General features: G+C 52.6%; 11 protein-coding genes across 11 annotated transcripts; 6 read left to right on the plus strand and 5 right to left on the minus strand.

Moving 5' to 3' along the window:
• Positions 1-713: 713 nt before the first annotated feature.
• J4E86_007611 (uncharacterized protein) lies at positions 714-2,093 on the minus strand (the record flags this gene model as incomplete). Its single annotated transcript, XM_051448130.1, has 7 exons — positions 714-1,215; positions 1,261-1,524; positions 1,579-1,601; positions 1,651-1,721; positions 1,774-1,810; positions 1,860-1,885; positions 1,946-2,093. The coding sequence occupies 7 exons, from the start codon at positions 2,091-2,093 to the stop codon at positions 714-716; spliced, it is 1,071 nt and encodes a 356-aa protein (XP_051300397.1).
• Positions 2,094-3,209: 1,116 nt separating this feature from the next.
• ZEB1 (Zinc finger E-box-binding homeobox 1) lies at positions 3,210-4,941 on the plus strand (the record flags this gene model as incomplete). The annotated part of the gene is made up of 2 exons (XM_051448131.1): positions 3,210-3,454; positions 3,504-4,941. The coding sequence occupies 2 exons, from the start codon at positions 3,210-3,212 to the stop codon at positions 4,939-4,941; spliced, it is 1,683 nt and encodes a 560-aa protein (XP_051300398.1).
• A 349-nt stretch (positions 4,942-5,290) lies between these two features.
• J4E86_007613 (uncharacterized protein) lies at positions 5,291-6,409 on the plus strand (the record flags this gene model as incomplete). The annotated part of the gene is made up of 1 exon (XM_051448132.1): positions 5,291-6,409. The coding sequence occupies one exon, from the start codon at positions 5,291-5,293 to the stop codon at positions 6,407-6,409; it is 1,119 nt and encodes a 372-aa protein (XP_051300399.1).
• Positions 6,410-6,711: 302 nt separating this feature from the next.
• On the plus strand, positions 6,712-7,335 carry J4E86_007614 (uncharacterized protein; the record flags this gene model as incomplete). The annotated part of the gene is made up of 1 exon (XM_051448133.1): positions 6,712-7,335. The coding sequence occupies one exon, from the start codon at positions 6,712-6,714 to the stop codon at positions 7,333-7,335; it is 624 nt and encodes a 207-aa protein (XP_051300400.1).
• A 472-nt stretch (positions 7,336-7,807) lies between these two features.
• Positions 7,808-8,641, plus strand: J4E86_007615 (uncharacterized protein; the record flags this gene model as incomplete). The annotated part of the gene is made up of 1 exon (XM_051448134.1): positions 7,808-8,641. The coding sequence occupies one exon, from the start codon at positions 7,808-7,810 to the stop codon at positions 8,639-8,641; it is 834 nt and encodes a 277-aa protein (XP_051300401.1).
• Positions 8,642-9,560: 919 nt separating this feature from the next.
• J4E86_007616 (uncharacterized protein) lies at positions 9,561-10,436 on the minus strand (the record flags this gene model as incomplete). The annotated part of the gene is made up of 2 exons (XM_051448135.1): positions 9,561-10,195; positions 10,250-10,436. 2 exons carry the CDS (start codon positions 10,434-10,436, stop codon positions 9,561-9,563), a joined length of 822 nt encoding a protein of 273 aa, XP_051300402.1.
• A 1,053-nt stretch (positions 10,437-11,489) lies between these two features.
• Positions 11,490-12,434, plus strand: J4E86_007617 (uncharacterized protein; the record flags this gene model as incomplete). The annotated part of the gene is made up of 1 exon (XM_051448136.1): positions 11,490-12,434. The coding sequence occupies one exon, from the start codon at positions 11,490-11,492 to the stop codon at positions 12,432-12,434; it is 945 nt and encodes a 314-aa protein (XP_051300403.1).
• Positions 12,435-13,306: 872 nt separating this feature from the next.
• J4E86_007618 (uncharacterized protein) lies at positions 13,307-14,623 on the minus strand (the record flags this gene model as incomplete). The annotated part of the gene is made up of 1 exon (XM_051448137.1): positions 13,307-14,623. One exon carries the CDS (start codon positions 14,621-14,623, stop codon positions 13,307-13,309), a length of 1,317 nt encoding a protein of 438 aa, XP_051300404.1.
• A 657-nt stretch (positions 14,624-15,280) lies between these two features.
• J4E86_007619 (uncharacterized protein) lies at positions 15,281-16,736 on the plus strand (the record flags this gene model as incomplete). The annotated part of the gene is made up of 4 exons (XM_051448138.1): positions 15,281-15,486; positions 15,542-15,785; positions 15,837-16,282; positions 16,331-16,736. 4 exons carry the CDS (start codon positions 15,281-15,283, stop codon positions 16,734-16,736), a joined length of 1,302 nt encoding a protein of 433 aa, XP_051300405.1.
• Positions 16,737-16,750: 14 nt separating this feature from the next.
• J4E86_007620 (uncharacterized protein) lies at positions 16,751-19,014 on the minus strand (the record flags this gene model as incomplete). The annotated part of the gene is made up of 3 exons (XM_051448139.1): positions 16,751-16,783; positions 16,881-18,416; positions 18,469-19,014. 3 exons carry the CDS (start codon positions 19,012-19,014, stop codon positions 16,751-16,753), a joined length of 2,115 nt encoding a protein of 704 aa, XP_051300406.1.
• A 381-nt stretch (positions 19,015-19,395) lies between these two features.
• J4E86_007621 (uncharacterized protein) lies at positions 19,396-21,202 on the minus strand (the record flags this gene model as incomplete). Its single annotated transcript, XM_051448140.1, has 5 exons — positions 19,396-20,067; positions 20,129-20,619; positions 20,674-20,870; positions 20,921-20,991; positions 21,044-21,202. The coding sequence occupies 5 exons, from the start codon at positions 21,200-21,202 to the stop codon at positions 19,396-19,398; spliced, it is 1,590 nt and encodes a 529-aa protein (XP_051300407.1).
• Positions 21,203-22,255: the final 1,053 nt, after the last annotated feature.

The raw sequence follows: 22,255 nt of genomic DNA on the forward strand, positions 1-22,255 counted from the left end.
TATGCGAGGATGGCCAAAGAAGACGCGCAGAAACTCGACGGAGGAGTCGAGCGGTTGTGAAGGCATTTGATAGCTCTAGGCTTGCGAATCGACGTATTGGAATTGGTGTATGCGTATCGCAAGGGATCGGGTGCTAATGCGTAGAAGACACTGGAGTCGTCCGATTCGCAGCACTGCATTGTGTAGTTCAAAAGGGAATGTCACGAGACTGAAAACGCTACGAGACGCAAAAACGGTACGGTAAGTGTGCCTCGTGAGAACGGGAAAAGTTGGACGACGATGTTGGTGCTCAGAACGTTTGTTTAGCAAGTTTCTAAGCGTTCCTTGAGTCGAGAAAGCGCTGTCATTTGCTCGCCACTGCTGCGCGGCGCCTACCGCTCCTGCGTGCCTGCCCAATATGTGCCGAGGAAGTCTCCTCGTTTTCGGGGCACTGCGCCTTCTGCACTCATCGAAGGCGACGCTTCCCCGCAACCGAGTACTACCATTGCGACTTCTAGACTAAACATGACGTAGATATGCATAAATTGTTCATGATGTATTAACCAATTGTCGAAGCGAGCTTTGCTACGTTGCACCGTATGAGACTGTGCAGATTTCGACTCAGCCTTCCTGCAATGTGCTCAAGCATCGTAATAACACATAGAGTACAGGCTTCCCCCAGGGAAGATCATCAATGTGGTAGTATGATATTGAACCAAATGCGAAGACAGTGACTAATTATTTGGCCCGCTCAACTCTTCCCGAACACGAGAAGAAACAGTCACCTCGGTTCTCTTTGTTATAGCAGCGACATCGCCCATTATGAATTCCTCGCTTTCTCTCTCAAAAGGCCCAGACACATGCGTCGCTTGATGGACACCGCTTCCAAGTGGGATAGAACCTTGCCTGGTACTGCGTCTCGACCTTAGGGCGTACAAAGATTTTGATCTTGTTGCCGAGTTGCCATATGAGCTCTTTTGTGTCTTCTCAACGAATGACTTGAAGAGGGGTGCCAGTGTCGGTACGGACGCGACGATTATACCCAAGTTGTTCTCAACAGTCGACCACATAATGAGACTGCTAGAGTCGAGGTAGTTGGCGAGGTTTCGAACGGTTCGGATGCGAAGGACTTGGATGATCGTGATGAATGTGCCTAGGGCCAGGAGGCACAACAGGGCGATTTTCTTCCGCTTCTGGATGTGGCTCTTGAGGAGGACGGGGAAGGGTAGGAACATGCTGTTGAAGTAAGGATTTGCTGACAGACGCGAAGGAGGCACTTACACTACTATGTCGAAGACAATGGTCAAAGATGCCATGCTGGTGTAGAAGGGGACGGCTGGCAGGCACTGGCCCCAGGTGATGGAAGGGTCCCATTGTTTTGCGGCCGGCTGGCAGAGGTTCGTTTGCACGACCAGGAAGCAGAGGTGAAAGAGTATGCATGCGACTATTACGGTGATGGTAGCGTTGCGCGACGCGCCCTTTGGCATGATACGTAGATAGGTCAACAGCAGACTAAGTTTGAAGCCCAGTATACTGGTGATGTAGCTGTTGCGGATGTCAGATAGGCGTATTATGGTCGTGTCGTAATTATTTTCTTACAATGGTGCACCCATGTACTGTATCTAGTTCGGTCAGGATTGGAATGCGTTCACTTGTGCGGGTGATACTTACAAGTCCAAAGTTGAAGAGATTTTCATCGGGCATATCCTTCAGATGCTTGAGTCCAAGTCCCCATTTGGTTTCTGGTATCGCACCATCAGTCTCAGTGTCACAGCCCTTGTGCAGCCAACGTACGGATGATAGTTACGACAGCGAAGCCACAAGATGCTATCTGCGCGACTGTCAGTCCCATAACTACAGGAGGGACCCGAATTGCTCACCCAAGTCACAACTAGTATCCAGTCATCTAGCGATGATAGATGCGTTAGCTATGTGTCGAGGAAAAGCTGGGTGCCACGTTACTTACCGGCTCCAATGGCTTTGGTTATGCATCCGCGCACATAGAAACGAAGGGTCAGAACCAACAGTGACACTGCTGTGAAAACGATTGCGATTGCGGTGATTTGCGGCCCCTCGTTGGCGACATCATCGGGAGTGTTGTAGGTCCAGCCCATCGTACTGGCTTGCTCACGGCGGTTTCGTTCAGAATAGGGATTGAATAGTACTTTGCACAGGTTAAAAACCGAACAGGCCTGAAGCCTACGTTGGGACGGCAATGCGCAAACAAGAGGACGTAGCGTCAATGTAGGTCTCAGGGTGTTTAGTTCTCCCTTGGTTGAGGTGATAGACTTTTCGCCTTTGGGAGAGAACAGGTCAGAATACTAGCCATTGCGATTCAGCGTCTACACAGTTCCGACCGTTCCCTGCGTATTGACAGTCCAAGAGGACGAAACCGCGTAGGATTCAGCGCGGCCCTTACCCGGTCTATCATAACCCCGTCAGGAAAGCATGCCTTGATCGATAGCAGAGGAGACTCTCATACGAGGTGAAACCTGTAAATATTCCCAGTATTGTCCGAAGTTATAGTAGCCTAACAGCTAACGCACATGGTTGCAATGCAGCCCAAGTGTTGGCCGACAGAAAAGACCTTCTTCTTAGAGCTAGACCAAATAATACCAAGGTATATTGGTAACGGTAACGGGAAACGGCTTCGGCACTGCTCGGTGAGATATCTCCTAATTTTAAGGGTCTAGAAAGACGATATGGGACGATTGCATCTCGCCTGGAGAGCCGCCGACCCGCCCTCGCGGTGGACGTGCTCGGCTGCATCGGAGGTTTCTCAATGCAGCAAAGCCGTGCGCGATCCCTGTTGATAGATGCCGAAGGTCCAGTACAAGCCCCAGCTTCCAATTGATGGCAAAGTCGCCGTCCCGCACCAGCACCGCGACTCCGACGACACGACAGCTATCCATCAATCGCTTGTTCATGATGAGGCGCGCTCTCCTTCAACAACCTGGGGTCCTCTGCATATCACTGTCAGAGGTCTTTTTCGCGTAGACTCAGATCCAAGGCAATCGGCGCCACGGCCACAAAACGGGGTCGCGGTATCACCCCGGGACGGTCCACCCCACCGGACACTAGATTTGTAGTCCCACAACTGCTCTAGCTTGCTCGCCACTGTCAAGCGCGGCGCATGCAGGGAGCCTGAATTTCTGTTTATATTAATCCGTATGTCTGGGACATTGACATTTTCCAGGTCGCAGAACTTTATCTTTTTCTATGCCCTGGAAATGCGTTCCTACATCCCAGTCCTCGCGCTTCTTGGCGTCGTTTCTGCTAACCCAACCCCCAATCAATGCAAATCGTTCCCAGGAGACAAGTCATGGCCTTCGCAAGCAGAGTGGAACAGCTTGAACAAGACAGTAGGCGGACGTCTAGTGGCAACCGTACCACTCGGAGCCCCCTGCCACGTTCCGACTTTTGACGACGCGACTTGTGAAAGTCTGAAGAAGGATTGGCAGTTTGAGAAGATCCAGTATGTTCCACACATGTGCTCTGAAGACGTCACTCTAACGTTTAGTCAGTTATGAATCGTCTTCATCTGTAATGGCACCTTTCTTTGCCAACCAGAGCTGCGATCCCTTCCAGCCTCGAGACCGCCCATGTGAGCTTGGAAACTACGTCCGTTACGCTGTGGATGCGTCAGGACCTGCAGATGTCCAGCGCGCGATCGCGTTTGCTGCGTCCAAGAACATTCGTCTCGTTATCCGCAACACGGGCCATGATTATCTCGGTCGTTCCACAGGCGCGGGCTCACTAGCGGTGTGGACACACCATCTCAAGGAAATTACCCATGTTCCGACGTTCGAAGGTTCAGAATACAATGGCCCGGCTTTTAAGATTGGTGCCGGCGTTCAAGGTTTCGAACTAATGGCTGCTTCCCGAGACAAGGGCTTGGTCGTGGTTGGAGGCGAGTGCCCTACTGTTGGCATCGCTGGCGGTTACACTCAGGGTGGTGGGCATTCCGCTATCAGTACTAGCTTCGGCCTCGCTGCCGACAACGTACTGAATTGGGAAGTCGTAACAGCAAGCGGAAAGCTTGTGAATGCGAATACAAAAGAAAACGCGGATCTGTACTGGGCTCTTAACGGCGGCGGTGGCAGCACCTACGGCGTTGTGGTTGGGATGACTGTCAAAGCGCACAAGGAAGCTGTTTTTGGCGGCGCTTCACTGTCGTTCTTCACCACGGACAACGACCAGGACGTGTTCTATGACGCTATCCAAGCGTTCCACGAGGAGCTACCTGCTATGGTAGATGCCGGAGCAATGGTGGTCCATTACTTCACGTCTTCGTTTTTCATGATCTCCCCGCTTAACGCCTACAACAAGACGGAAGCCGAAGTCAAGGCCATGCTTGCGCCTTTCGTCGCTAGGCTGGACTCGAAAGGCGTCAAGTACACCGCTGAATACAGCGAATTCGACACGTACTATGAGCACTACGACAAGTACTTCGGCCCCCTTCCTCTCGGCAACATCCAGGTCGGCATCGCCCAGTACGGTACTCGCTTGATCCCACGAAGTGTTGTGGGCAACATCTCCGAAACCTGGAAGGCTGTCGTAGAGAAGGGAGTGACCTGGATCGGAGTCGGAACAGATGTGAAGGCGTTTGGTTCGGAGAAAACAACGTCGGTCCACCCGGCCTGGCGCAAGGCAATCGTGCACGCGACCTTGACACTTCCATGGAACTTCACAGCTCCGTGGTCGGAGGCGTTCGCAACTCAAGACAAGATGACGAACGAGATCATTCCTCTTGTTGAGGCTGCAACACCTGGTAGTGGATCGTACGTGAACGAGGCCGATTTCCGTCAACCGAATTTCCAGGATACGTTCTGGGGCCAGAACTACGCCAGATTGTTGACGATCAAGAAGAAATGGGATCCTTCAAGTCTATTCTACGCCACTGTCGGCGTTGGCAGCGAAGCCTGGACTGTTCGGACTGATGGTCGCATGTGCCGCGCCTAGTAGCTAGTTCCTGTTCTGTGTCAATATGAAAAACTCCGTACAAGTCGCGCTGTCCATCTGGAACCTTTGACTGATGAATAGGTCATCATCGACCTCGCGTGTGGAACTGACATCGTCGGCACAAGCAATCCCCCTTGCATCACGATGGATCGAAGAAATTAATAGTCTTTATGATAGAAGTCATCTCCACAACGCTGGTAGCACGCGTGTGCAGTTGAAAACATGGAAAGGTCGTAGCGCGTCCTGAACGCGTGCAATTCAGGTTCTCGAGTGGGGAAGCTAGCGTCAATGACGTACACCAGGGGATACCCTGCAGCCGCCACAACTCTGAGAAAACCAACTAACAATCATGCCTCCGAAAAAGTTGAACAAAGATGGGGGCAAGAAAGATGAAGAGAACAAAGAGTCTAACAAGCCCGCCGTTTCCGAAGAAGAGGTGCGGCAAGAATCTGGGAAAGCCGCCAATGCTGCCCTCGCTGCGCAAAAGAAAGCCAAAGAATTGAAGGATGCAGCAGCTGCGGCCAGCGATCCAGATGAACGGGAAAGGCTGACAGAAGAAGCTACAAATGCACACATCGAGGCTGAGTCATTTGGAAAGACCGCAAAATATCTTCGTTCGGGCGCTTTTCAGGGCATGGCAATGGGCACAGGCCTTGGTGTTGCGCCTGGCGCCACTTTAGGCGCAATTACCGGGACTTTGGTTGGCGGCATCTCTTCAACTCTGCTTGGTGGGATAGGTGCTGGAGTAGGTGGAGCGACAGGTGCGCTTCACGGCCCATGGGTAAACATGGGCAAAGTAGCAGGGAAGGGAATGAAGAAGCTCACTAGTTTCCTCCCACAATGGGCAGCGAGCGAAGAGCAGAAGAAGACGCTGGAAAAGATGATGGGACAAGCTAACGAAGAAGAGATGCCCGGGACTGAAGAGCTTGAGAAGTTCAAGAGTGAGGGAGGTGGAGGTCAGATTGACGAGGGTTGGATGGAGAGTGCGAAGGGCATGATGCCAGATCAGAAAGAGGTGTCAGACGCTGCGAAGGCTGGTGCGCAAGCTACGGGCGGAGATTCGGACTCGAAGCCCAGTGCGAATCAGTCTGAAGAGCCACCAAGCGGAGATTCAGCACAAAAGAGCGACACTCAAGGTCGCAAGAAGCCACGGAAGCTGAATGCGAAGCAAGATGATAGCGAACCACAATCAGTCGAGACAGACAGCATGCGTAATGATGCTGGTGGAGCATCTAACGCAAGCGAGAAAACCGATACACAAAACGCGGATAACCAGAATGACCGGGAAAAGAAACTCGACCAACGAGAGAGTGATCTTAATCGACGACAGGCAGAGCTAGACGAAAGAGAAAAGGCCCTAGCTCAGCGTGAGAAAGAACTGGATTCGAAGCCTGACGGTGATGCCACGGAGTCTACTTCAGCGCCGAAACCCAAAGGTCAACCGCGCAAGCTCGCAAGTAGATCGTAGATCTTTAGGGTACGCTAGACAAAGGTCCGAGCTATAAGTTACCCTATCGACCGTATGGCATTCTGGAATTTGATTGGTCGCTGCTGTAACTGGGTTGCTAGGGTCATAGTGATGTTAGCAAGTTGACGATTAGTCGGCACGGGTGGCTTCAACCACGGGCGTCAGTATGCGAGAACCAGAGTCTTTCGATTACTCACAGCTATAATATTTGCATCAAACCTTTCTTGCATCTTTTGCATTCGAACACCTCTCATTTTTGCTTCCAAACACCCTCAAGCTTTTTCGAGCTATATACAACAACAATGTCGCGCCTGCCCTCTCCCGGTCCCGATACCTTCAGGTTTCTCGACCTTCCAGCCGAACTCCGGCTGATGGTATACGAGCACATCCCGAACGAAGTCTTCCGCCACGAATTCCCAGAGATCGGTGCTACAAAAAAGCCCGGCTTGTCTCTTCAGATCGCTCAAGTGGGAATCGCCCTCCTTAGTACATGTCGGCAAATACACATGGAGGTCATCGAGATCATAAAGAGAAAACAAGCACTCGCAGCCTCAATACCGATTCGCATTGCGCTGACAAGATGGGACGAGCGCAGTGTCATGATCTTATACATCTTTTACCGGATAATATACGCCGCACGCAGTATTTTGATCGGATCAACGTTGATTTATGCGAAACTCAGCTTACCTGGTAGCGAACCTCTCTTGTCTGCCTTCAAAAGACTGATACGAGGACTTCCGAATATCGAGCTTGTTCTTGATTTCCCGGATATGGACTTTTATGCCGCAGACATGCTGTCAGAAATAGCACGTTACGGTTGTTTCGATTTCCACACTACCGTCCGTGTACCGCCTGGTTCGATTTCAATGACAGAGTTCGATCTTTTCCAAGGCATCCGAGGCATGGTTATCATATGGGATGAATGAGAAGACTGACTCGTGGATTGGAGGTATCGTGAAAGAGTACTAGTTGCACAGTTGGAGTAATGGGTCGGAGAAGTTGCAATTGATTTGGAGATTGCTAGTCGACCTGTAGGCCGTTTTATACTCCACAGCTCATCGCATTCGCCTCGTTGCCTCGTGACAAGAGCTTGTCTCTTAGTATTCGGCCTCATGCCTTCCTGATCCCAGTCGGTGAACGATCGCGACTGCACCGTGCGAGCATCGCTGCTACCTTCTCACCTTTTGGCAACCACGATGACACCTCGACCCCCGTCTCCACTCCTACTTTGCGGAAGCTGCATGCTGCCATGATTGTTTATAAGATATCGCGCGCTCACTACTTCTACTCTTACTACGCCACCCCATTCTTCCGGCGCCGCAGCTCTTACGGTCAAACATCCGATAGCAGGCAGCATCCGATCACTCACCTCAAGACTGCTATTCTCGCATCGCAATCATGTTCTTAATGTCTGCTCTTCTCCTATTACTTCTAAATACCTTACTCTTCGCCAAAACCATACCTCGAGCCGACAACGTCGAGATCCACACGAAGCCTAATATATGCCTTCCGCACGACGGCTTCGGCAGCAGAGTGATCGCTTTCAGCGACTCGCATGAGAACAATATGTTCGACTACGCCGTCGTCACTAAATACACTACCTATTACCCCGACATCGTTAAAAACGCCTTGGCAGTCAAGGGCTTCCAACTTTTCGACCTGGGGAACGATCAACTATGCGGTTGGACAAAAGCTGCAGCCGTGTATAGCACACTAGGACTGGACTTCCACAGCCACCGCGGCGACATCTACTGGAAACACAACGACGCTCACTCGGTTGGCGGCTCAAGGGATTCTGTCGGCCCTACGAAAAGGTCTGCTAACAAAGCAGCCCGCCTCCCGTCTTCAATTGAGCATAGTGTTGTAGCCATCAGTAATATACTCATCGCCAACCCACCCGCCGGCGACGTCTACATGTTCAGCACCATCATCCTCGCATGGACTACGAGCCTCTTCGGCTACATCCTCCTCATGCTGTTGGTCATGGCCTGCATCAGAAAAGCCGATCGAACCACGAACACGTCAAAGGATAACGAGGCTAACGAGGGCATTGAGCTCGAATCCATCAAAGCACCTGATACAGATAGCCTGGCGAGGACCGACTCTGCAGCGGCGGGACCATTTGAGGACGTCAAATGGGAATACCCCAGCCCTCAGCGTTCTTCCGATACGAAGCGGCCCGAACCGCTTCCCATGTACTCGCTTTGGGGATCTAGTCATGCGGTGGCTTGATGCAAGGCTGCGCTGAGGCTCATGGTGAGGACGCGGTTGATTCGCCTTGTGGTTTTTGGTTTCTCATACCCGGCTTCTTGTGTCATCGCGTTTGCTGTACCTTGGATTCACTTTTTATTCTCATGGCGCCAGGTAGATACCTGTTCCATTGTGTCTGAGCATCCTGAACGCTTTGGTCATTGTCAAGCGCACGTCGGCTCCGCCTCTTCTCTCGATCCCATCCTCCTCTACCGTCTATAGCATGTGCTTTTGCTTTTTACATAGCCCCCAATGCAAGCCACATCACTTGAAACCCGTCCATTAGTCACTGCTGTGCAGAGAAATCGGAAAACAGTATGCATGCCGCCCGGTCATAGCATTGCCCCGCTGTCGTGAATCCGGGTGTCCAACTCATCCAGCCTTTTACTTTACGCCTGACTTTAACTGCGGTCGAGTTGAAGTGATACAGTGCATACCCAACCCAAGCTCAAACACATGTGGCGGGGCTTGGATCGATCTAATTTCCGCCTATGCAGTCATTGTTACACGGAAAAACATTGGGGGCTAGTGGCGTTGCCGGACGTCGAGAACGGACCGGTGAGCAACGCGTTACCCGGTAAGGCGGCCAAGCAAGTCGTGGAAGTTCTGTTGTACGTCACCAAGAGAGCGGAAATAAGCACAGCGTTACGGTACACCAACTACTGACGGTTCCATGAAGTCGGTAAGGCTGTTCGCCGATGTCAAGTCGCTGGCATGGAATGTAGATGATGCAATTAGTATGTTGGACGAGAAGACGTAACGTCATGTGAAATATGCTACAAGAAAGGCAATGACGATAAACTACGATCGCTGACAACAAGTGAAAAGGCACATGAGCAAGAGATTGATGCCTTCCCTCTGTGTACTCAACTATATACTGCTCTGATGAAGATCCTCAGAGTTACATCTCGTACCTCGCCGGCGCTGCCCCATCGGTCGGCGGTTTATGTGCGTGCTGTGGATCCAACTCCACTAAGCTCTCCGGTGGTGCTTCGTTCAGAGGAGGGCCGTAGTGACCAGAGTTGTTGTTGAATGGATGAGGATTAGGCCCGGTCTTGTACTGTTCAGCGATCTGCGTGTCAGGCATCGGTGACGGGGTAACGTCTTTCTTTCTGTGACGACGGAATAGGAGGAAACCAACGACGAGGCCGATTATGAGTGCGACAGGTATCCCGACGCCGATGCCGATTTTGGCTGATGTGGGAAAGCTGTTCTCAAGCGGTGCTACGCTGGATATCGGTACGGGTGCGGGTGTGGATGGTGGTGTTGTCGTTGGTGTGCTAGTAGGTATCGAGTTCGCAGTGGCGGAGGATGTGGAGCTCGCGGTAGACGCTGAGCCCAGTGAGCTGGAAGGCAAAAGCGACAGGGACGATTTTGTTGTCGATTCGGTTTTGTCTTCAAGGTAGAAATACCGGCTGAAGTCTTCTGGTTCTGTTGCGCCCTCTTGGTAGAGCGCCAATTGGAACAGGTTGGACAATTTGAGATTAATCTCAGGTCTAATAATCCATTCTTGGTTCGTTCTGTTTACTACACTCTCTGTTATATATCGTTAGCCAGTGGTCTTCTAGGTTTTGACAGTGCTTGCTATACGTATGATGTATTCTATGTTCTTAATCGATACGCCGGTCTTCGGATCTGCTTGCCACAGTATTATAGAGACTGCAGTACCGACCGGTGCCTCCGTCCAATACACCGTAATCTTCTCGCCTATAGTGTAGTTGAGTGCATTGCTCATGTCCAGTGCGACATCAAGCGATGGCGGGAGGATGAATTCCATGGGCGCTGGGACATGGACAAAGGTCCAACTATAGTAGCCCAAGATCCGACTAGAGCACGACCAAAAGAAGAACACGTCTGCTGGAAGATGAAAAGACGGTAGAAAGAACTTCGGGTCTGAAAACGTCTGTAAGCTTCAAGCGAGTGAAGAACAGGCTACCCAGAACGAGGTAAGCACCTAAGGTTGAAGCAGGCGAAGTGTCGGAGCGGTACCTCAAGCAGTCGACGAGAGTCTGAGATTGCGCCTGTGCAGTGACGCCTGAGGCTTATGAGCTGACAGTCACGACGGCAGCCTGGAAGTGCTGGGCGATTAGAGTGGTCTGTGGCGTGGTGCGCTTTTCCCACACCAAGACGAGTCTGTCATGGCTAGGAGCGTGGCGCTGGAGGTCATCGGTCTGCGCACGAGAACTCCTGTTGATCAGCGTTGGAACTGTTATCTCGTGCATGCGGCTGAGCTTGGGATATGCCTCTCAAACCACATGTCACGGACGATGATTGTTCGCTGTCGTTGGTACTGATCGTTCACTGGTCTTCATCGCCATCCCTCATGAATCATTACCCTAGAGGGTTTACAATCGGGCTGAGACATATCATACCTTTTCCATTATTGGACGACAGGACACAACCTTCCCAGCCGTCTTGGGGCCAAGACCTGTCGTGGCCTTGAGTAGCTGCATGTATACGCACCGTGGGGCGTAAGGCTGCGGATCCCCGAAATGAGCAACGGATCTTGGTCGCCAGTAAGGCCTTCTTCTTTGGTTGAGGAATGCGGATTCTTTGTTGCGCACGTGGCTGAATATGCCGTGCTACCTCTTGACACCGAACGTTTTCGTGGGGTCCATGGCATTGGGTCATCCGCGCCATCTATTTCCGGAGCTGTCAAGGATTGTCTAAGACGAAGCCTAGATTTGCGTTGGTGTCTAGACTGCAAAGACTCAAATGTCAGCGGTCGTGTTTCAGCCTCATGAAGGTCGATGTGGATAATGAAGCATCTACATCCGCTCTGCTTAGACATATTGCAGCAAGCTTTCGTTCGGCATTCTGCTCATCCAGTATGTTAGCAAGGCTGCAATTCAAGTTCGTCAGCTATCAGTCGCTCTTTGCCTTGTGCGTCCTTCTTCTCATATACCAGATCTACACCATTCGCCCCGCCCACGATGACATCGCCCTGCCCATCCAGGAAGCCGTCCAAGCACCCAAGTATGAAGGCATACCGAGGGTAATATGGTACAAGCTGGGTCCTCGTGGCCTCTCGGAAGAAGCTCGAAACTGGACTGATAGCTGCATCACGTCCAACCCAGAGTACGAAGCGCACTTCATGACGGACGAAAGTAGCGACGAATATGTTCGAACCGCGTTTGCATCGAGGCCAGATATCGTCAACAACTACCTTGCGCTTCCAGTACCTATATGGAAGGCCGATCTGCTTCGATACTTGTTACTCTGGGATCAAGGTGGCATCTGGTTCGATCTCGACGTCTCCTGTGAGAACATACCCATCGATGACTGGATTCCACCGGAGTACAAAGCGAACACAAGTCTGGTTGTGGGTTGGGAGTTCGACCATGGCTGGCCGGACAATTACTTGCACCAGATGGAGATATGGGCCATCATGGCAAAGCCCCGGTCACCGCATCTGATGCAGGCGATAGATGACGTTTTGGAAGAGCTGGCTAAGAAGACCGCTGAACATGGCGTAGCCGTCGAAGACACTACCATGGAGATGATGGGAGATGTGGTCGACTTCACAGGCCCAAGGCGTTTGACGTATGCGGTATACAAGAGTCTGGGCGCCATGGTGAACCGCAATCTGGCAGGAAGTGACGTGGAGAAGCTTCTACAGCCTAAGCTCGTCGCAGATGTGCTGTTCATGCCCGGTCGCTCTTTTGCACCGATGACGAACAGATACAGCGCTGAAGAGGAAGCAGTACTATCACCACAGTTAGTTACGCATCATTACGCTGGAACGTGGAAGAACAGCCACGGCGGCGAGCGTTGAACGGTCAATTCGAATCATACTCCAGTGTCGCGTCGGTCTGTTGTCGGCCCAGGCCAGGGGTTGTGTCCGCCAACGCCATCAACGAAAGTCGCTAGTAGGCAGCAATTCGTAACATCGATGCGCGTGTAAGAAGGGCGCAGGAGCTTCTTCAAAGGTCGATGCCGCAGCCCTGGTTTCCAGCACCCCGGGCCAGCACTTGAGGGGGTCTTACGATCTAGCGTGAGCTAGCATGAATGCAGCTAGGCCAGAACCTCCCGCGTGCTGCTCTACCTGGGTATCACTACGATACTCACAGTCTTCATTGCGAACTGGTAATGATGAATGTAATGTGATTTCATGGGATTAGCTACAGCGGCATCAAAATCAGTTCAAAAATACAATCTCCCATACACCCACTTTCGTGACCCCTCGCTCAAAAAATCCAATTGCTTCCACGAACCTGTCCCGCATCTCCATCCACTGCGTAATGAGAGCGGGCTCACAGTAGAGCTCGATTTTCTTCACCTCGTTCAGCTTGGGAAGGTCGTGCAAGGCACCAAGCCAGTCGCCACACTCTTTGTGAAGATTTCTGGAGATTCCTGCGTCTTGGTCTGAAGCGTCAATATTGGAACCTACTTGAAGCCTGATGACGGCATCGGCGATGAAGCCTCTCTGCCTCGCAAAGTCACGTAACCCGGACGGACTGTCAAACTGGCGGGCTTGGGTAGGAACTTGCGAGCTTTGTCCAGCCATGATAGGTTGATGTGATGAAAGTTCGGTGAGACGCTGAAGAGGAAGTGATGTGGGCATTTATATAGCCGATATGATTGCTGTCTTTACCAGCTGATATGATCGCCGCGGTCTGAAGCCATGTGATGTTCGTTGTAGCAAATTCAAGACTCCTGATCACCGAACGGATAGTTGAACTTGAGGAGAGCATTCAGTCCACCGACCCAGTGGTCCTCAGCCATGTCTTCCTTGCCACTTGTGCCACGCACGATGCTGGGTACGCCACCCTCCCAGCCACGAGCGTCCCGCTTGACCTCTTCTCCACCTATGCGGACTTCCATACCCGTGCCCAGTTTCTCTGTAATGGTATTTCCGTCAATGCTGACCTCGACTTCGCGACCCCGATTCTTCTTGCCTAGCCGCAGTGTGATTGGCGTCTGAGCTGGCAGCACCAGTGGTCTGAAAGAAAGCGATCGAGGGCAGATAGGCGTGAGGCATATCGACGGTACGAGGGGGTGTACGATGCTTCCTCCAGAGGACAACGAGTATGCCGTAGATCCAGTAGGTGAGCTGATGATCATGCCATCAGCGACTGCCTCAGTCAGAAACCGATTGTTGATGTAGACGTCGATGATCTTCAGGTGCGGGCTGGAGCCACGGTGAAGCGTGACCTCATTCAGGGCGTACGTGTCGCCCTCGCCTTCGATGCCACTGATTCTCTTTCCATCAGGCCCGAAGACGCCCACCTTCAGCCTGTTGCGCAACAAGATGCGCGCTGTTCTGTTGCTTCCCATAGCCTTGCCTCGTATGTCGGCGTAGCTCAGTGGCTTGTCCAGAGGGTCATCGGGCGATGTGGGTGGTGCGGGTGGAATCGTCCCGTGCGAGTCGGAGAGGGTAGCGTACGTGTCTGGCGCGCCGCTCATGTACACCTCCAGAAACGCTCTCTTGTATTCCCTGAACTTGAACTCGCCCAAGAAGCCGATGGTGCCCATGGCGAAGCTCAGTACAGGAGGTACATTCTCTGCATGGCTGAACAGGCTGCTAGCCCTCAGCAGCGTGCCATCGCCTCCAAGCGTGCAGACCAAGTCGGTTTTATCCGAAAGGTACTGCGGTGCGCCTTGGCTCTGCTTGTATGTGTATACGGGAAACGCAAGCTGCTCGTGAAGCTCTTCGGCAGTCTCGGGATCGAAAATGACGTTTATCGACGGGTAGGTGGAGCGTATGTGGGACGTAAATTCTATCACGGACTCGGTGATGTTTGGCGTGCGCTTCTTCTTGGTGACGAGGATGTTGCGCGGTGGGGACGGCCATTGCAGGCTCAGTAGGGTGTTCGAGGGCGACTGTATGTATGACGGCGTCGTGCGCGAGGGAAGCTCTGAAATCTGCCTTATCTCAAGACGGCGTAGAGACGAAGAGAAGCTCCGTGTCTGGGCCGGTAGAGCCAGGAGGCGCCATGGCAAGACGCGATGGGGTACAAACATCTTGAGAGAGTAGGAAGCTAGGGCCAAAATGCTAGGCGAAGCTGTGCGCAGAGCTTGGAGGGGTGAGTGGGCGCCATATGAGCGGATGATGACGAGTCGAACCGCGGTAGGATGCCAGACAGCGTGGAGTGAATGCTAGGGGCGGAGTGAATGCTAACGCGCGGAGATAGTCCAAGTGCAGCGACTAAACTCCATAATCACATGCAGAGGGGTGCGACCCGTGGACGTGGGCCTCTGGTGGAAGAGGTGAAAGTTGCGAGTGAACGCGTCCGGATATGATTAGCGCCCGCACCAGGCCAGCCCTGGAGCTAACGAGTGGGGTGAACCGCCGTGCTGTCATCATGCTCGAGGGAAAGCTGCGGATCGGCAGCACCAAGTTCCAGCGCCCGGAGACACGATGCGCGAAAGCTGCGGCCTGATTACTCCCTCTGCTCCTCCACACCACGCTCGCACGCCCTTTCACCCCCAGACGCCCAATGCAGACGGCAGCGCGCTGTCCCACTCTCCCCCGCCGCATGCCTGGGCCGTATCCGTAGTTCCCTCGTCCGCCTGAGCATCCGCCCACGCCCGCCTGCGTGCACGCGCACTCACACTCTCTCTATCATATTCCTCAGATCTGCCTGCATACTCCCCATGCTTGCCCACACCACGAGCATCATGTCCACCACAGACATCCGGCAGCGCAAGCCGCCCGCATCGGTGCCCGTCATCGAGAAGCTGAAGGCGCAGCGCACCAAGACACCCTCCGGCCCAAAACTCCCGGATCCAACCCAACATCCAGCCGGCAAGGTCAAACATGGGCCTGTTGTGCAGTTTCTGCGCATGTGTCTTTTTGCAGCGTACTTCAACGGCAGCATCATAGCGTTCGTATACACTCAAGGCTAATACCACCCACAGGATACTAACGTCATGTCTCAGCATCGCCATCACCCAATACATCGGCCTGCCGCTATACTTCTACAGCAAGGACCTCTTCTACGCGTGGATGGCCATGACCAAGCAGCACTTCAGCATGACCGTCACCACCATGACGTACTGGTGGGCGCCCGTCACGATGCGCGTCAGTGGAGACGAGAGCATAAGAGGACAGATGAGGAAGAAGGAAGATGGCCTGCTCGAATGCGACTTTCCAGAAAGGCTGGTATTCGTTTCAAACCACCAGGTACGGTTATTCAGGCAACGTCTTGTAGAACAATGAGCTGACACCTACTAGATCTACACTGACTGGGTCTACCTCTGGTGGATGGCATACAGCGCGTCCATGCACGGCCACCTCTACATCATCCTCAAGGAGTCGCTCAAATACATTCCAATCCTCGGCTGGGGCATGAGGCTCTTCGGCTTCATCTTCCTGTCCCGCAAGTGGTCCACGGACAAGGAGCGCTTCCAACATAGGCTGAGGAAGCTAAGCAGAAGTCACGACGGCCCACTATCCGGTTCCAAGGGTCTCGACCCCATGTGGCTTCTCATCTTCCCCGAAGGCACAAATCTTAGCAAGAATGGTCGCGCATCGAGCAAGAAATGGGCAGAAAAGAACCAGATTGAGGATCTAAGACATGCACTGCTGCCGCGAAGCACAGGGCTTTCCTTTTGTCTGCAAGAGCTGCAAGGCTCTGTAGACTACCTCTACGACTGCACAATGGCATACGAGGGCGTTCCGTAAGTCTAGCCTACCATCCATATTCTTCAGATACTAACACACAACAGCGCTGGCCAATACGGCCAAGACCTCTTCACCCTCTATAGTACCTACTTCCAAGGACGCCCTCCAAAGTCCGTAAACATGTACTGGCGCCGCTTCGCCATCGCCGACATTCCCCTCCACGACGACAAGCTCTTCAGCGACTGGCTCCTTGCCCGATGGCGCGAAAAGGACGACCTGCTCCAATACTTCCTCGAAAACCAGCGTTTCCCAGCCGACGAGGGCGAGACACCCAATGTCAACGGCGGGCCACCGCTCAAAGGCGCTGGCTGGATCGAGACAGACGTCCGACCGAAGCTGTGGTACGAGTGGCTACAAATCCTCGTACCGAGCGCCGCGCTTGCGCTCGTGGTGAATGTATTCCTGAAGATTGTGAATCTCGTAACGAAAGTGACGGGAGCAACGTCATGAAATCAGGAAACTCCTTACTTGGCGGCAAACATGTTGTTTCGCAGTGTCTGGCGCGTGGTCGTTTGTGTTATGTAGATCGGCTTTGATACCCTATATTCATCTCTTCTCTGTCCGTCACATGAGGGTGTACCTCGTGGTACTCACGTAATCCTTCTTTGGGCCCTTGACATCGTATCGCACTTCCCACCACACATCCTCCGTGGCCGAGTTGACAACACCTGGTCCGAATGTCCAACTAGCCGTATACAAGTCTTCGGCACAAAGATGCGTTTCCTTGTTCTTGGCTTTCATCTCCTTTCCACTCGTCTGCAGATCACCCATGTCGACGAATGACCCCCCGACCCCTTCCCCGTTCTTCCCCACGCCATCCTTGATATCCGCGTGCGGCATCTTTTCATCGTCGAAGAAACGGACGGCGATGTAGTCTCCTCTTGCTTTCTCGTCTGTGCTTTCTAATGTCGACGTTTTGAGTTGGTACACGTATTTCCTGCGTGCGTTGAACTTGAGACCCGTTTCTGTTGCAAATTCGCCTTCTTCGGTGTAGAGCAGAGTTGGTGGAAAGGAGGCTGGTAGTTTGCAGGACGTGAACGTCGCTGTTCCTGTCACTGTGCCCGAGGGATGGGTCGGTAGGGTAGAGCGGAGTTGACGCGTGAAGCTCCATGGTTTGTCCGGGGAGTTGCGTAGGTTTTCAAAGATTGAAGTAGGCAGCGGAGGAGAGCTGGGCTTCGGCTTTTCTGTCTCGGAAGAGTCGTCTGTTTGTGGTTCTTGTGGCAGGGGTCTTGTTTCTCGAATGGGTATTGAGGTGACGATGCCAGTGTTCGTGCCATTACTCTTGGTTTGCAAGAGAGCTTTTGGGTCTTGACTTTCTAGCAGGATGGCATTGACGCTTTGGAGCGTGCTTCTACTTGGGTTTAGCGCGGGGTTGCTTGTTGTTATCCAACTGAGCCTTTGCTTGATGAAGGCTTTTCCGATGGCACTTGTCTCCTTTGGTGCACTGGTGTCTATCGCTCCCTCCTCGTTTGTGTAGAGACATAGTACTGCTAGGGCGGTGCCGACGGATAGATCCTTGCCTGTTGGGCAGCACACGAGAATCTTTCCGGTCGTTGGATCTGACAGGGACGAGAAGAAATATAGAATTCGGGGCAGTTGGGTGCGGAGGTCGCGCGAGCCCAGTTTGCCGGTTTGGCACTTGAGGTGCAAGTAGTGTTTGACTCCGGCGTCCTTTAGCATCGAAGGGGCGAAGGGCTCCGGTGTGCAACTAATCACAACGTCGAATCCGTCGAGCTTCATCTGGTCACTAGGAGAGATGTACAGTTTTGAGGTTGGCTTGATCAGACTTGCGATCGCGCTACTACCTCCGTCTTCGTTGAGCAATTTTTCGATCAGAGCTGGCGCATCTTCCTCGCTCGACTTCATCAGCACGTCCTTGTTCTTCCAGAAGACTGTCGGAGTGAGTCCATAAGACCATGCTTCGTGGTCATCGGCAGCACCCTGGATATACCCGCTTTCCGATGCTTCGGCACCGCGTACCCGTCGCGATGCTGTGCAGAGCACGATCGGGTGAAAGTCGGGGAAAGAAGGCGGACTGTCCGGAAGAGATGATTGTTGGGTCACCCATATCGGCCGCAGGGGTTTCTTCAGCTTACTGCGAAGGTCCACGATGTTAGGTTTGCAGATATCCTTGTCTCGATATCAGCGAATATATTCGGAAATGCCTAGATAAGACACGCACCAGAAACTGTTGCACAAATCCGTCTATCCTCTTCTCCATTTGCGCATGCTCGCTTTCTCCCACGGCTTGTGGCGGCGTAAACAATCGCATCTCGTCTTTCCTAGGTGTGCCGAATACAGCCCTGTTGATCACACAGCACCATGTCGGGATGGTTTTGCTCAGCGCGTCCGGCATGCTCTTGCCCCTCCTCGTGCTGTCCACAACCACGGCGCCGCCAAGCTTTTCCACAATATCCAACAGTTGCAGATTTAGTCTTCTCAGACTGAAGCTCCATTCGCCCATGTGACCGTCCGTGCTCTTGAAGTAGACAGATCCAGACTTTTGGGTTGGCGGAATGTACCAGCTTCCACAACGTTCATTGGCTACAAGAGGTAGATCGTAGGCAGATGCGACTGAACTGACGAAATCGCTGTCGGAGATGATTGAATTAAGGCGGTTGTGCGTTGATAGTGTTGAGCGGCGCAGAGAAGAGAGGGTGCTGGATAGATTTGGTGTGTTGGAAAGGTGCGGAAATAAAATGTCGGCTTCTTTCAGAGGTTGAGACATCGTTGTCGTGGGCTCTTCCAGTCTGCCAGGTGCAAAGCTGATAGTGTCTGCGCGGGTGGAAATAGAACGACCATTCACATTTCCATACCCCGCATCATCGCGTACGAAAAAAGGAAACAAATAATCTAGAAGAGTCACAAATAGAAAGAATAAGCTATACGTAGATCGCAAGGTTGTCGAGGGCTATAAATATGATCGAGCCTTCTACATCATGTTCAGGAATTGGGGATGGGAAATGGGTTTTCGTTAGGGAATGAACACGAGAACGCTAGTCCAAAAAGGGTTAGAGACAAGGGTTCAGAACAAAAATCGAATGCGGTAGGCGCAGCATAGTGATACATTTGTCTACGGTATGAATGATTGCTGTGATGCGTTCGCCGTCTAGTCTCGTTTAACAAGCGAAACAGGCGCGATATAACTCTTCCGTGCGCTGACGAAATAGTTGACCGTGGCGATGATAGCCATCGCGCCAAACATAAGCGCCGCCCAATTCATGTCCGTAGCCGAAGGGTTTGGCACTATAGGGAAGAATGAGAAGATGAAGGAAACGACTAAAAAGGCAAGAGCTAGGTCGTTGACGATGCCTCCAAACTTGCCTAGGCTCCAGCGTCGAGGGAGCAATGGCTCTCCTCGCCAACGCTTCAAGCGCACGCATCCAATCGATATAATGTAGGAGAAGATGAGAGCTGCGTTTGAGATGGAGACGATGGCGTTCAACGTAACGTCCGACCCGAAGTTGATGCATGCGAGCACAAGCGAGGATCCGAGACAGACAAGTAGCGCGTTGACGGGAATGTCCCAGCCGGCTGGCACTCGCTCGATCCATGCGGAGAACGGAAGTCCTCTGTCGCGTGCAAATGCCCAGATCTGGCGCGAAGAAGCAGCGGTAACGGACACGGCTGCAAAGAAGACGAGGATGACGAGCAGAGCACCCATGACCTCAGTGCCGGCGATAGAGCCTGTCGCATTGTAAACGGCCTGAAGTATAGGCTGTCCGGTGGGCGATTCGAGAACCGAATCAAGAGCACCGCCACACATTACGAAGGTAATCATCTAACACGAGCGTACGTAGTCAGTATCTGCCTTTCATCCAGAATAGTTCAGGCGTGCTTACCATAATGCATCCGAAAATGCCGTTGAAGAAAACAGCCCACATCATAGCTTTCGGAAGCACCATGGAGGCGTCTTTCAACTCCTCAGACATGTGTGCGCCCGCGTCTGGACCAATAAAACACCACAATGGGGTTGAGAGGCCAACCAGAGCAGACACGCCCATCGAGCTCCATTCTCCACCATTTGTCCAAGTCGTGAAAACTTCTTCCGCCGGAAGACGCTCTGCCATGGTCCAGAATAGAATCAGAAACGCGAAGAAGGCAAAGACATGCAAGACTAGCACAACACCTTCAGCGAGGGGAAGATGCTGCGCCAAGAAGATATTGAAACCGATCATGAGGAACAGCCAAAGCATCATCAACAGTGTGACATGCCATAGTTCTCCAATCTGGGCGTCAGGGTACGCGAGGAGGACCATTCCGATGACGAGACTCGAAAGCATTTGTGCACAGGCGGGTATCCCGCTGACCCACCCGACAGCCGCAGCCCATCCTGAACATGGTGTCAGTACGAGGCTTTAGATGTTTAGACCATTCAACTACATACCCACGATGTAACTAAGGGACTTTTGGAATGATGGCGGGGCGAACTCGCTGACCCAATGGTATTGTCCACCGGCAGTTGGGGCCATTGAGGCCATTTCGGCAAGCGACGCAATCATGGCTAGGACGAACATCCATGTGATAATCATCATCCAGATGACTCCCGCTGTGCCTCCATTGAATAGCCCAAAATAAGCTGAACTTTGCTTCTACTTAGCAGGGGATAGATCGGCACAGGAACAAGAACTTACAGTAACGCACTTTCCCATGTTGACTGTAGGACAACCACGAACCCAATGATGGAAATCAGGCGAAAATTTCTCTAATTGAACACTTAGTAGAGTTCCTGCATATACGTCGCAATAAGGGCTTACCCGGAGTTCTTGTTTCTTGCCCATCCGCTGCATGTCCTCGGCGTCGTGGGCTGTGCCTCCCAGAGCACTGGCATGCATCCTACCCGCTTCGCCGGATCCATTGCTTCCTGCGTCGTACTCCTCGGCATTCACAATCTTCGATTCTCCGACGACTGCCATGGTACAGAGTACGTGACTACAGAACAACGGCCATCAACGGAGGTAAGGGATGTCCTGAAAGAAGAGGGAGGTGCAGTGGGGGAATTCGTCCCAGACGCTGCTTAAGCGATCTAGATGCAAACTCTACAGCCGTTACTATACACGTTGATTGCAAGCCGTGCCTAGAGCTAGGAACTAGCTGCCGTTCTTGGGCCCATCACCGCTTTATGTGGCGTGCCATTGAAATCGTGACAGGCTTTGCCGAATCAGCCATGAGTAATTAAGGAGATGGCCTTGGAAGAGCGGCTTGAGACTACAGGGCTCTCGAGCCGTGTGCATTGCGCAAGGACACTAATGCATGATATCCGTGGGGGCCTGTGCAATGTCTTGTGTTGGTTCATGTACACCATACCATGTATCCATAATAAGGAGACTCAAGCGTAAGCTTATCAGGTACTGGAAAGGTTCGATTTGTTGATGCTCTTTGACCGTCGCGCATCATGCTATTGGTGTCGCGAGGCCAAATAGCCGACCGGCGACTCATTGATATAGCATGCAGAGGGTACGTGTTATCGAAGGGAACATGGGAGGAGGACCCTCCTAGGGCCGTTCCGTGGCCACCAGAAACACGCTTCGCCCGCAATCAAACAGCCGAGGTGTCTGTCGTCCAAGCTTGCTCCGCAGCACCACACACCTCCCGGGGCCCCGAACCGCGCACCAATCAATCACGCTCGCTGTCACAACCTGCATCTGCGTGCTACCGTGCTTTCATCGTCAAAAAGGCTAGCTACAGGCTGGTGGTGTCGCAGATCGGCGGTCGTAGGAGTCCAGCATGGGCAGGTGCGCAAATTCTCCTCTGTCAGAGCGTCGAGAGGTCGAGGAAAGCAACTGTAGGTAGTCAACTTGATCAATCTTAGCTACAAGAGTTGGTTAGCTGAAGTACAGCAGTCTATGTACGATCAAGTGCCGAGCGGTAAATGCTGCAGTCAGGCACGCTGTTGAGAAGCGATAAGCTCTGGCACGTCACGGGGCAGCCTATTATGGACAAGGTTCAAGGCACCCCGTAATGACCTC

The sequence above is a fragment of the Alternaria arbusti genome, assembly GCF_024043155.1.
Source record: "Alternaria arbusti strain BMP 1465 chromosome Unknown scaffold_11, whole genome shotgun sequence".
NCBI lineage: Eukaryota > Fungi > Ascomycota > Dothideomycetes > Pleosporales > Pleosporaceae > Alternaria > Alternaria arbusti.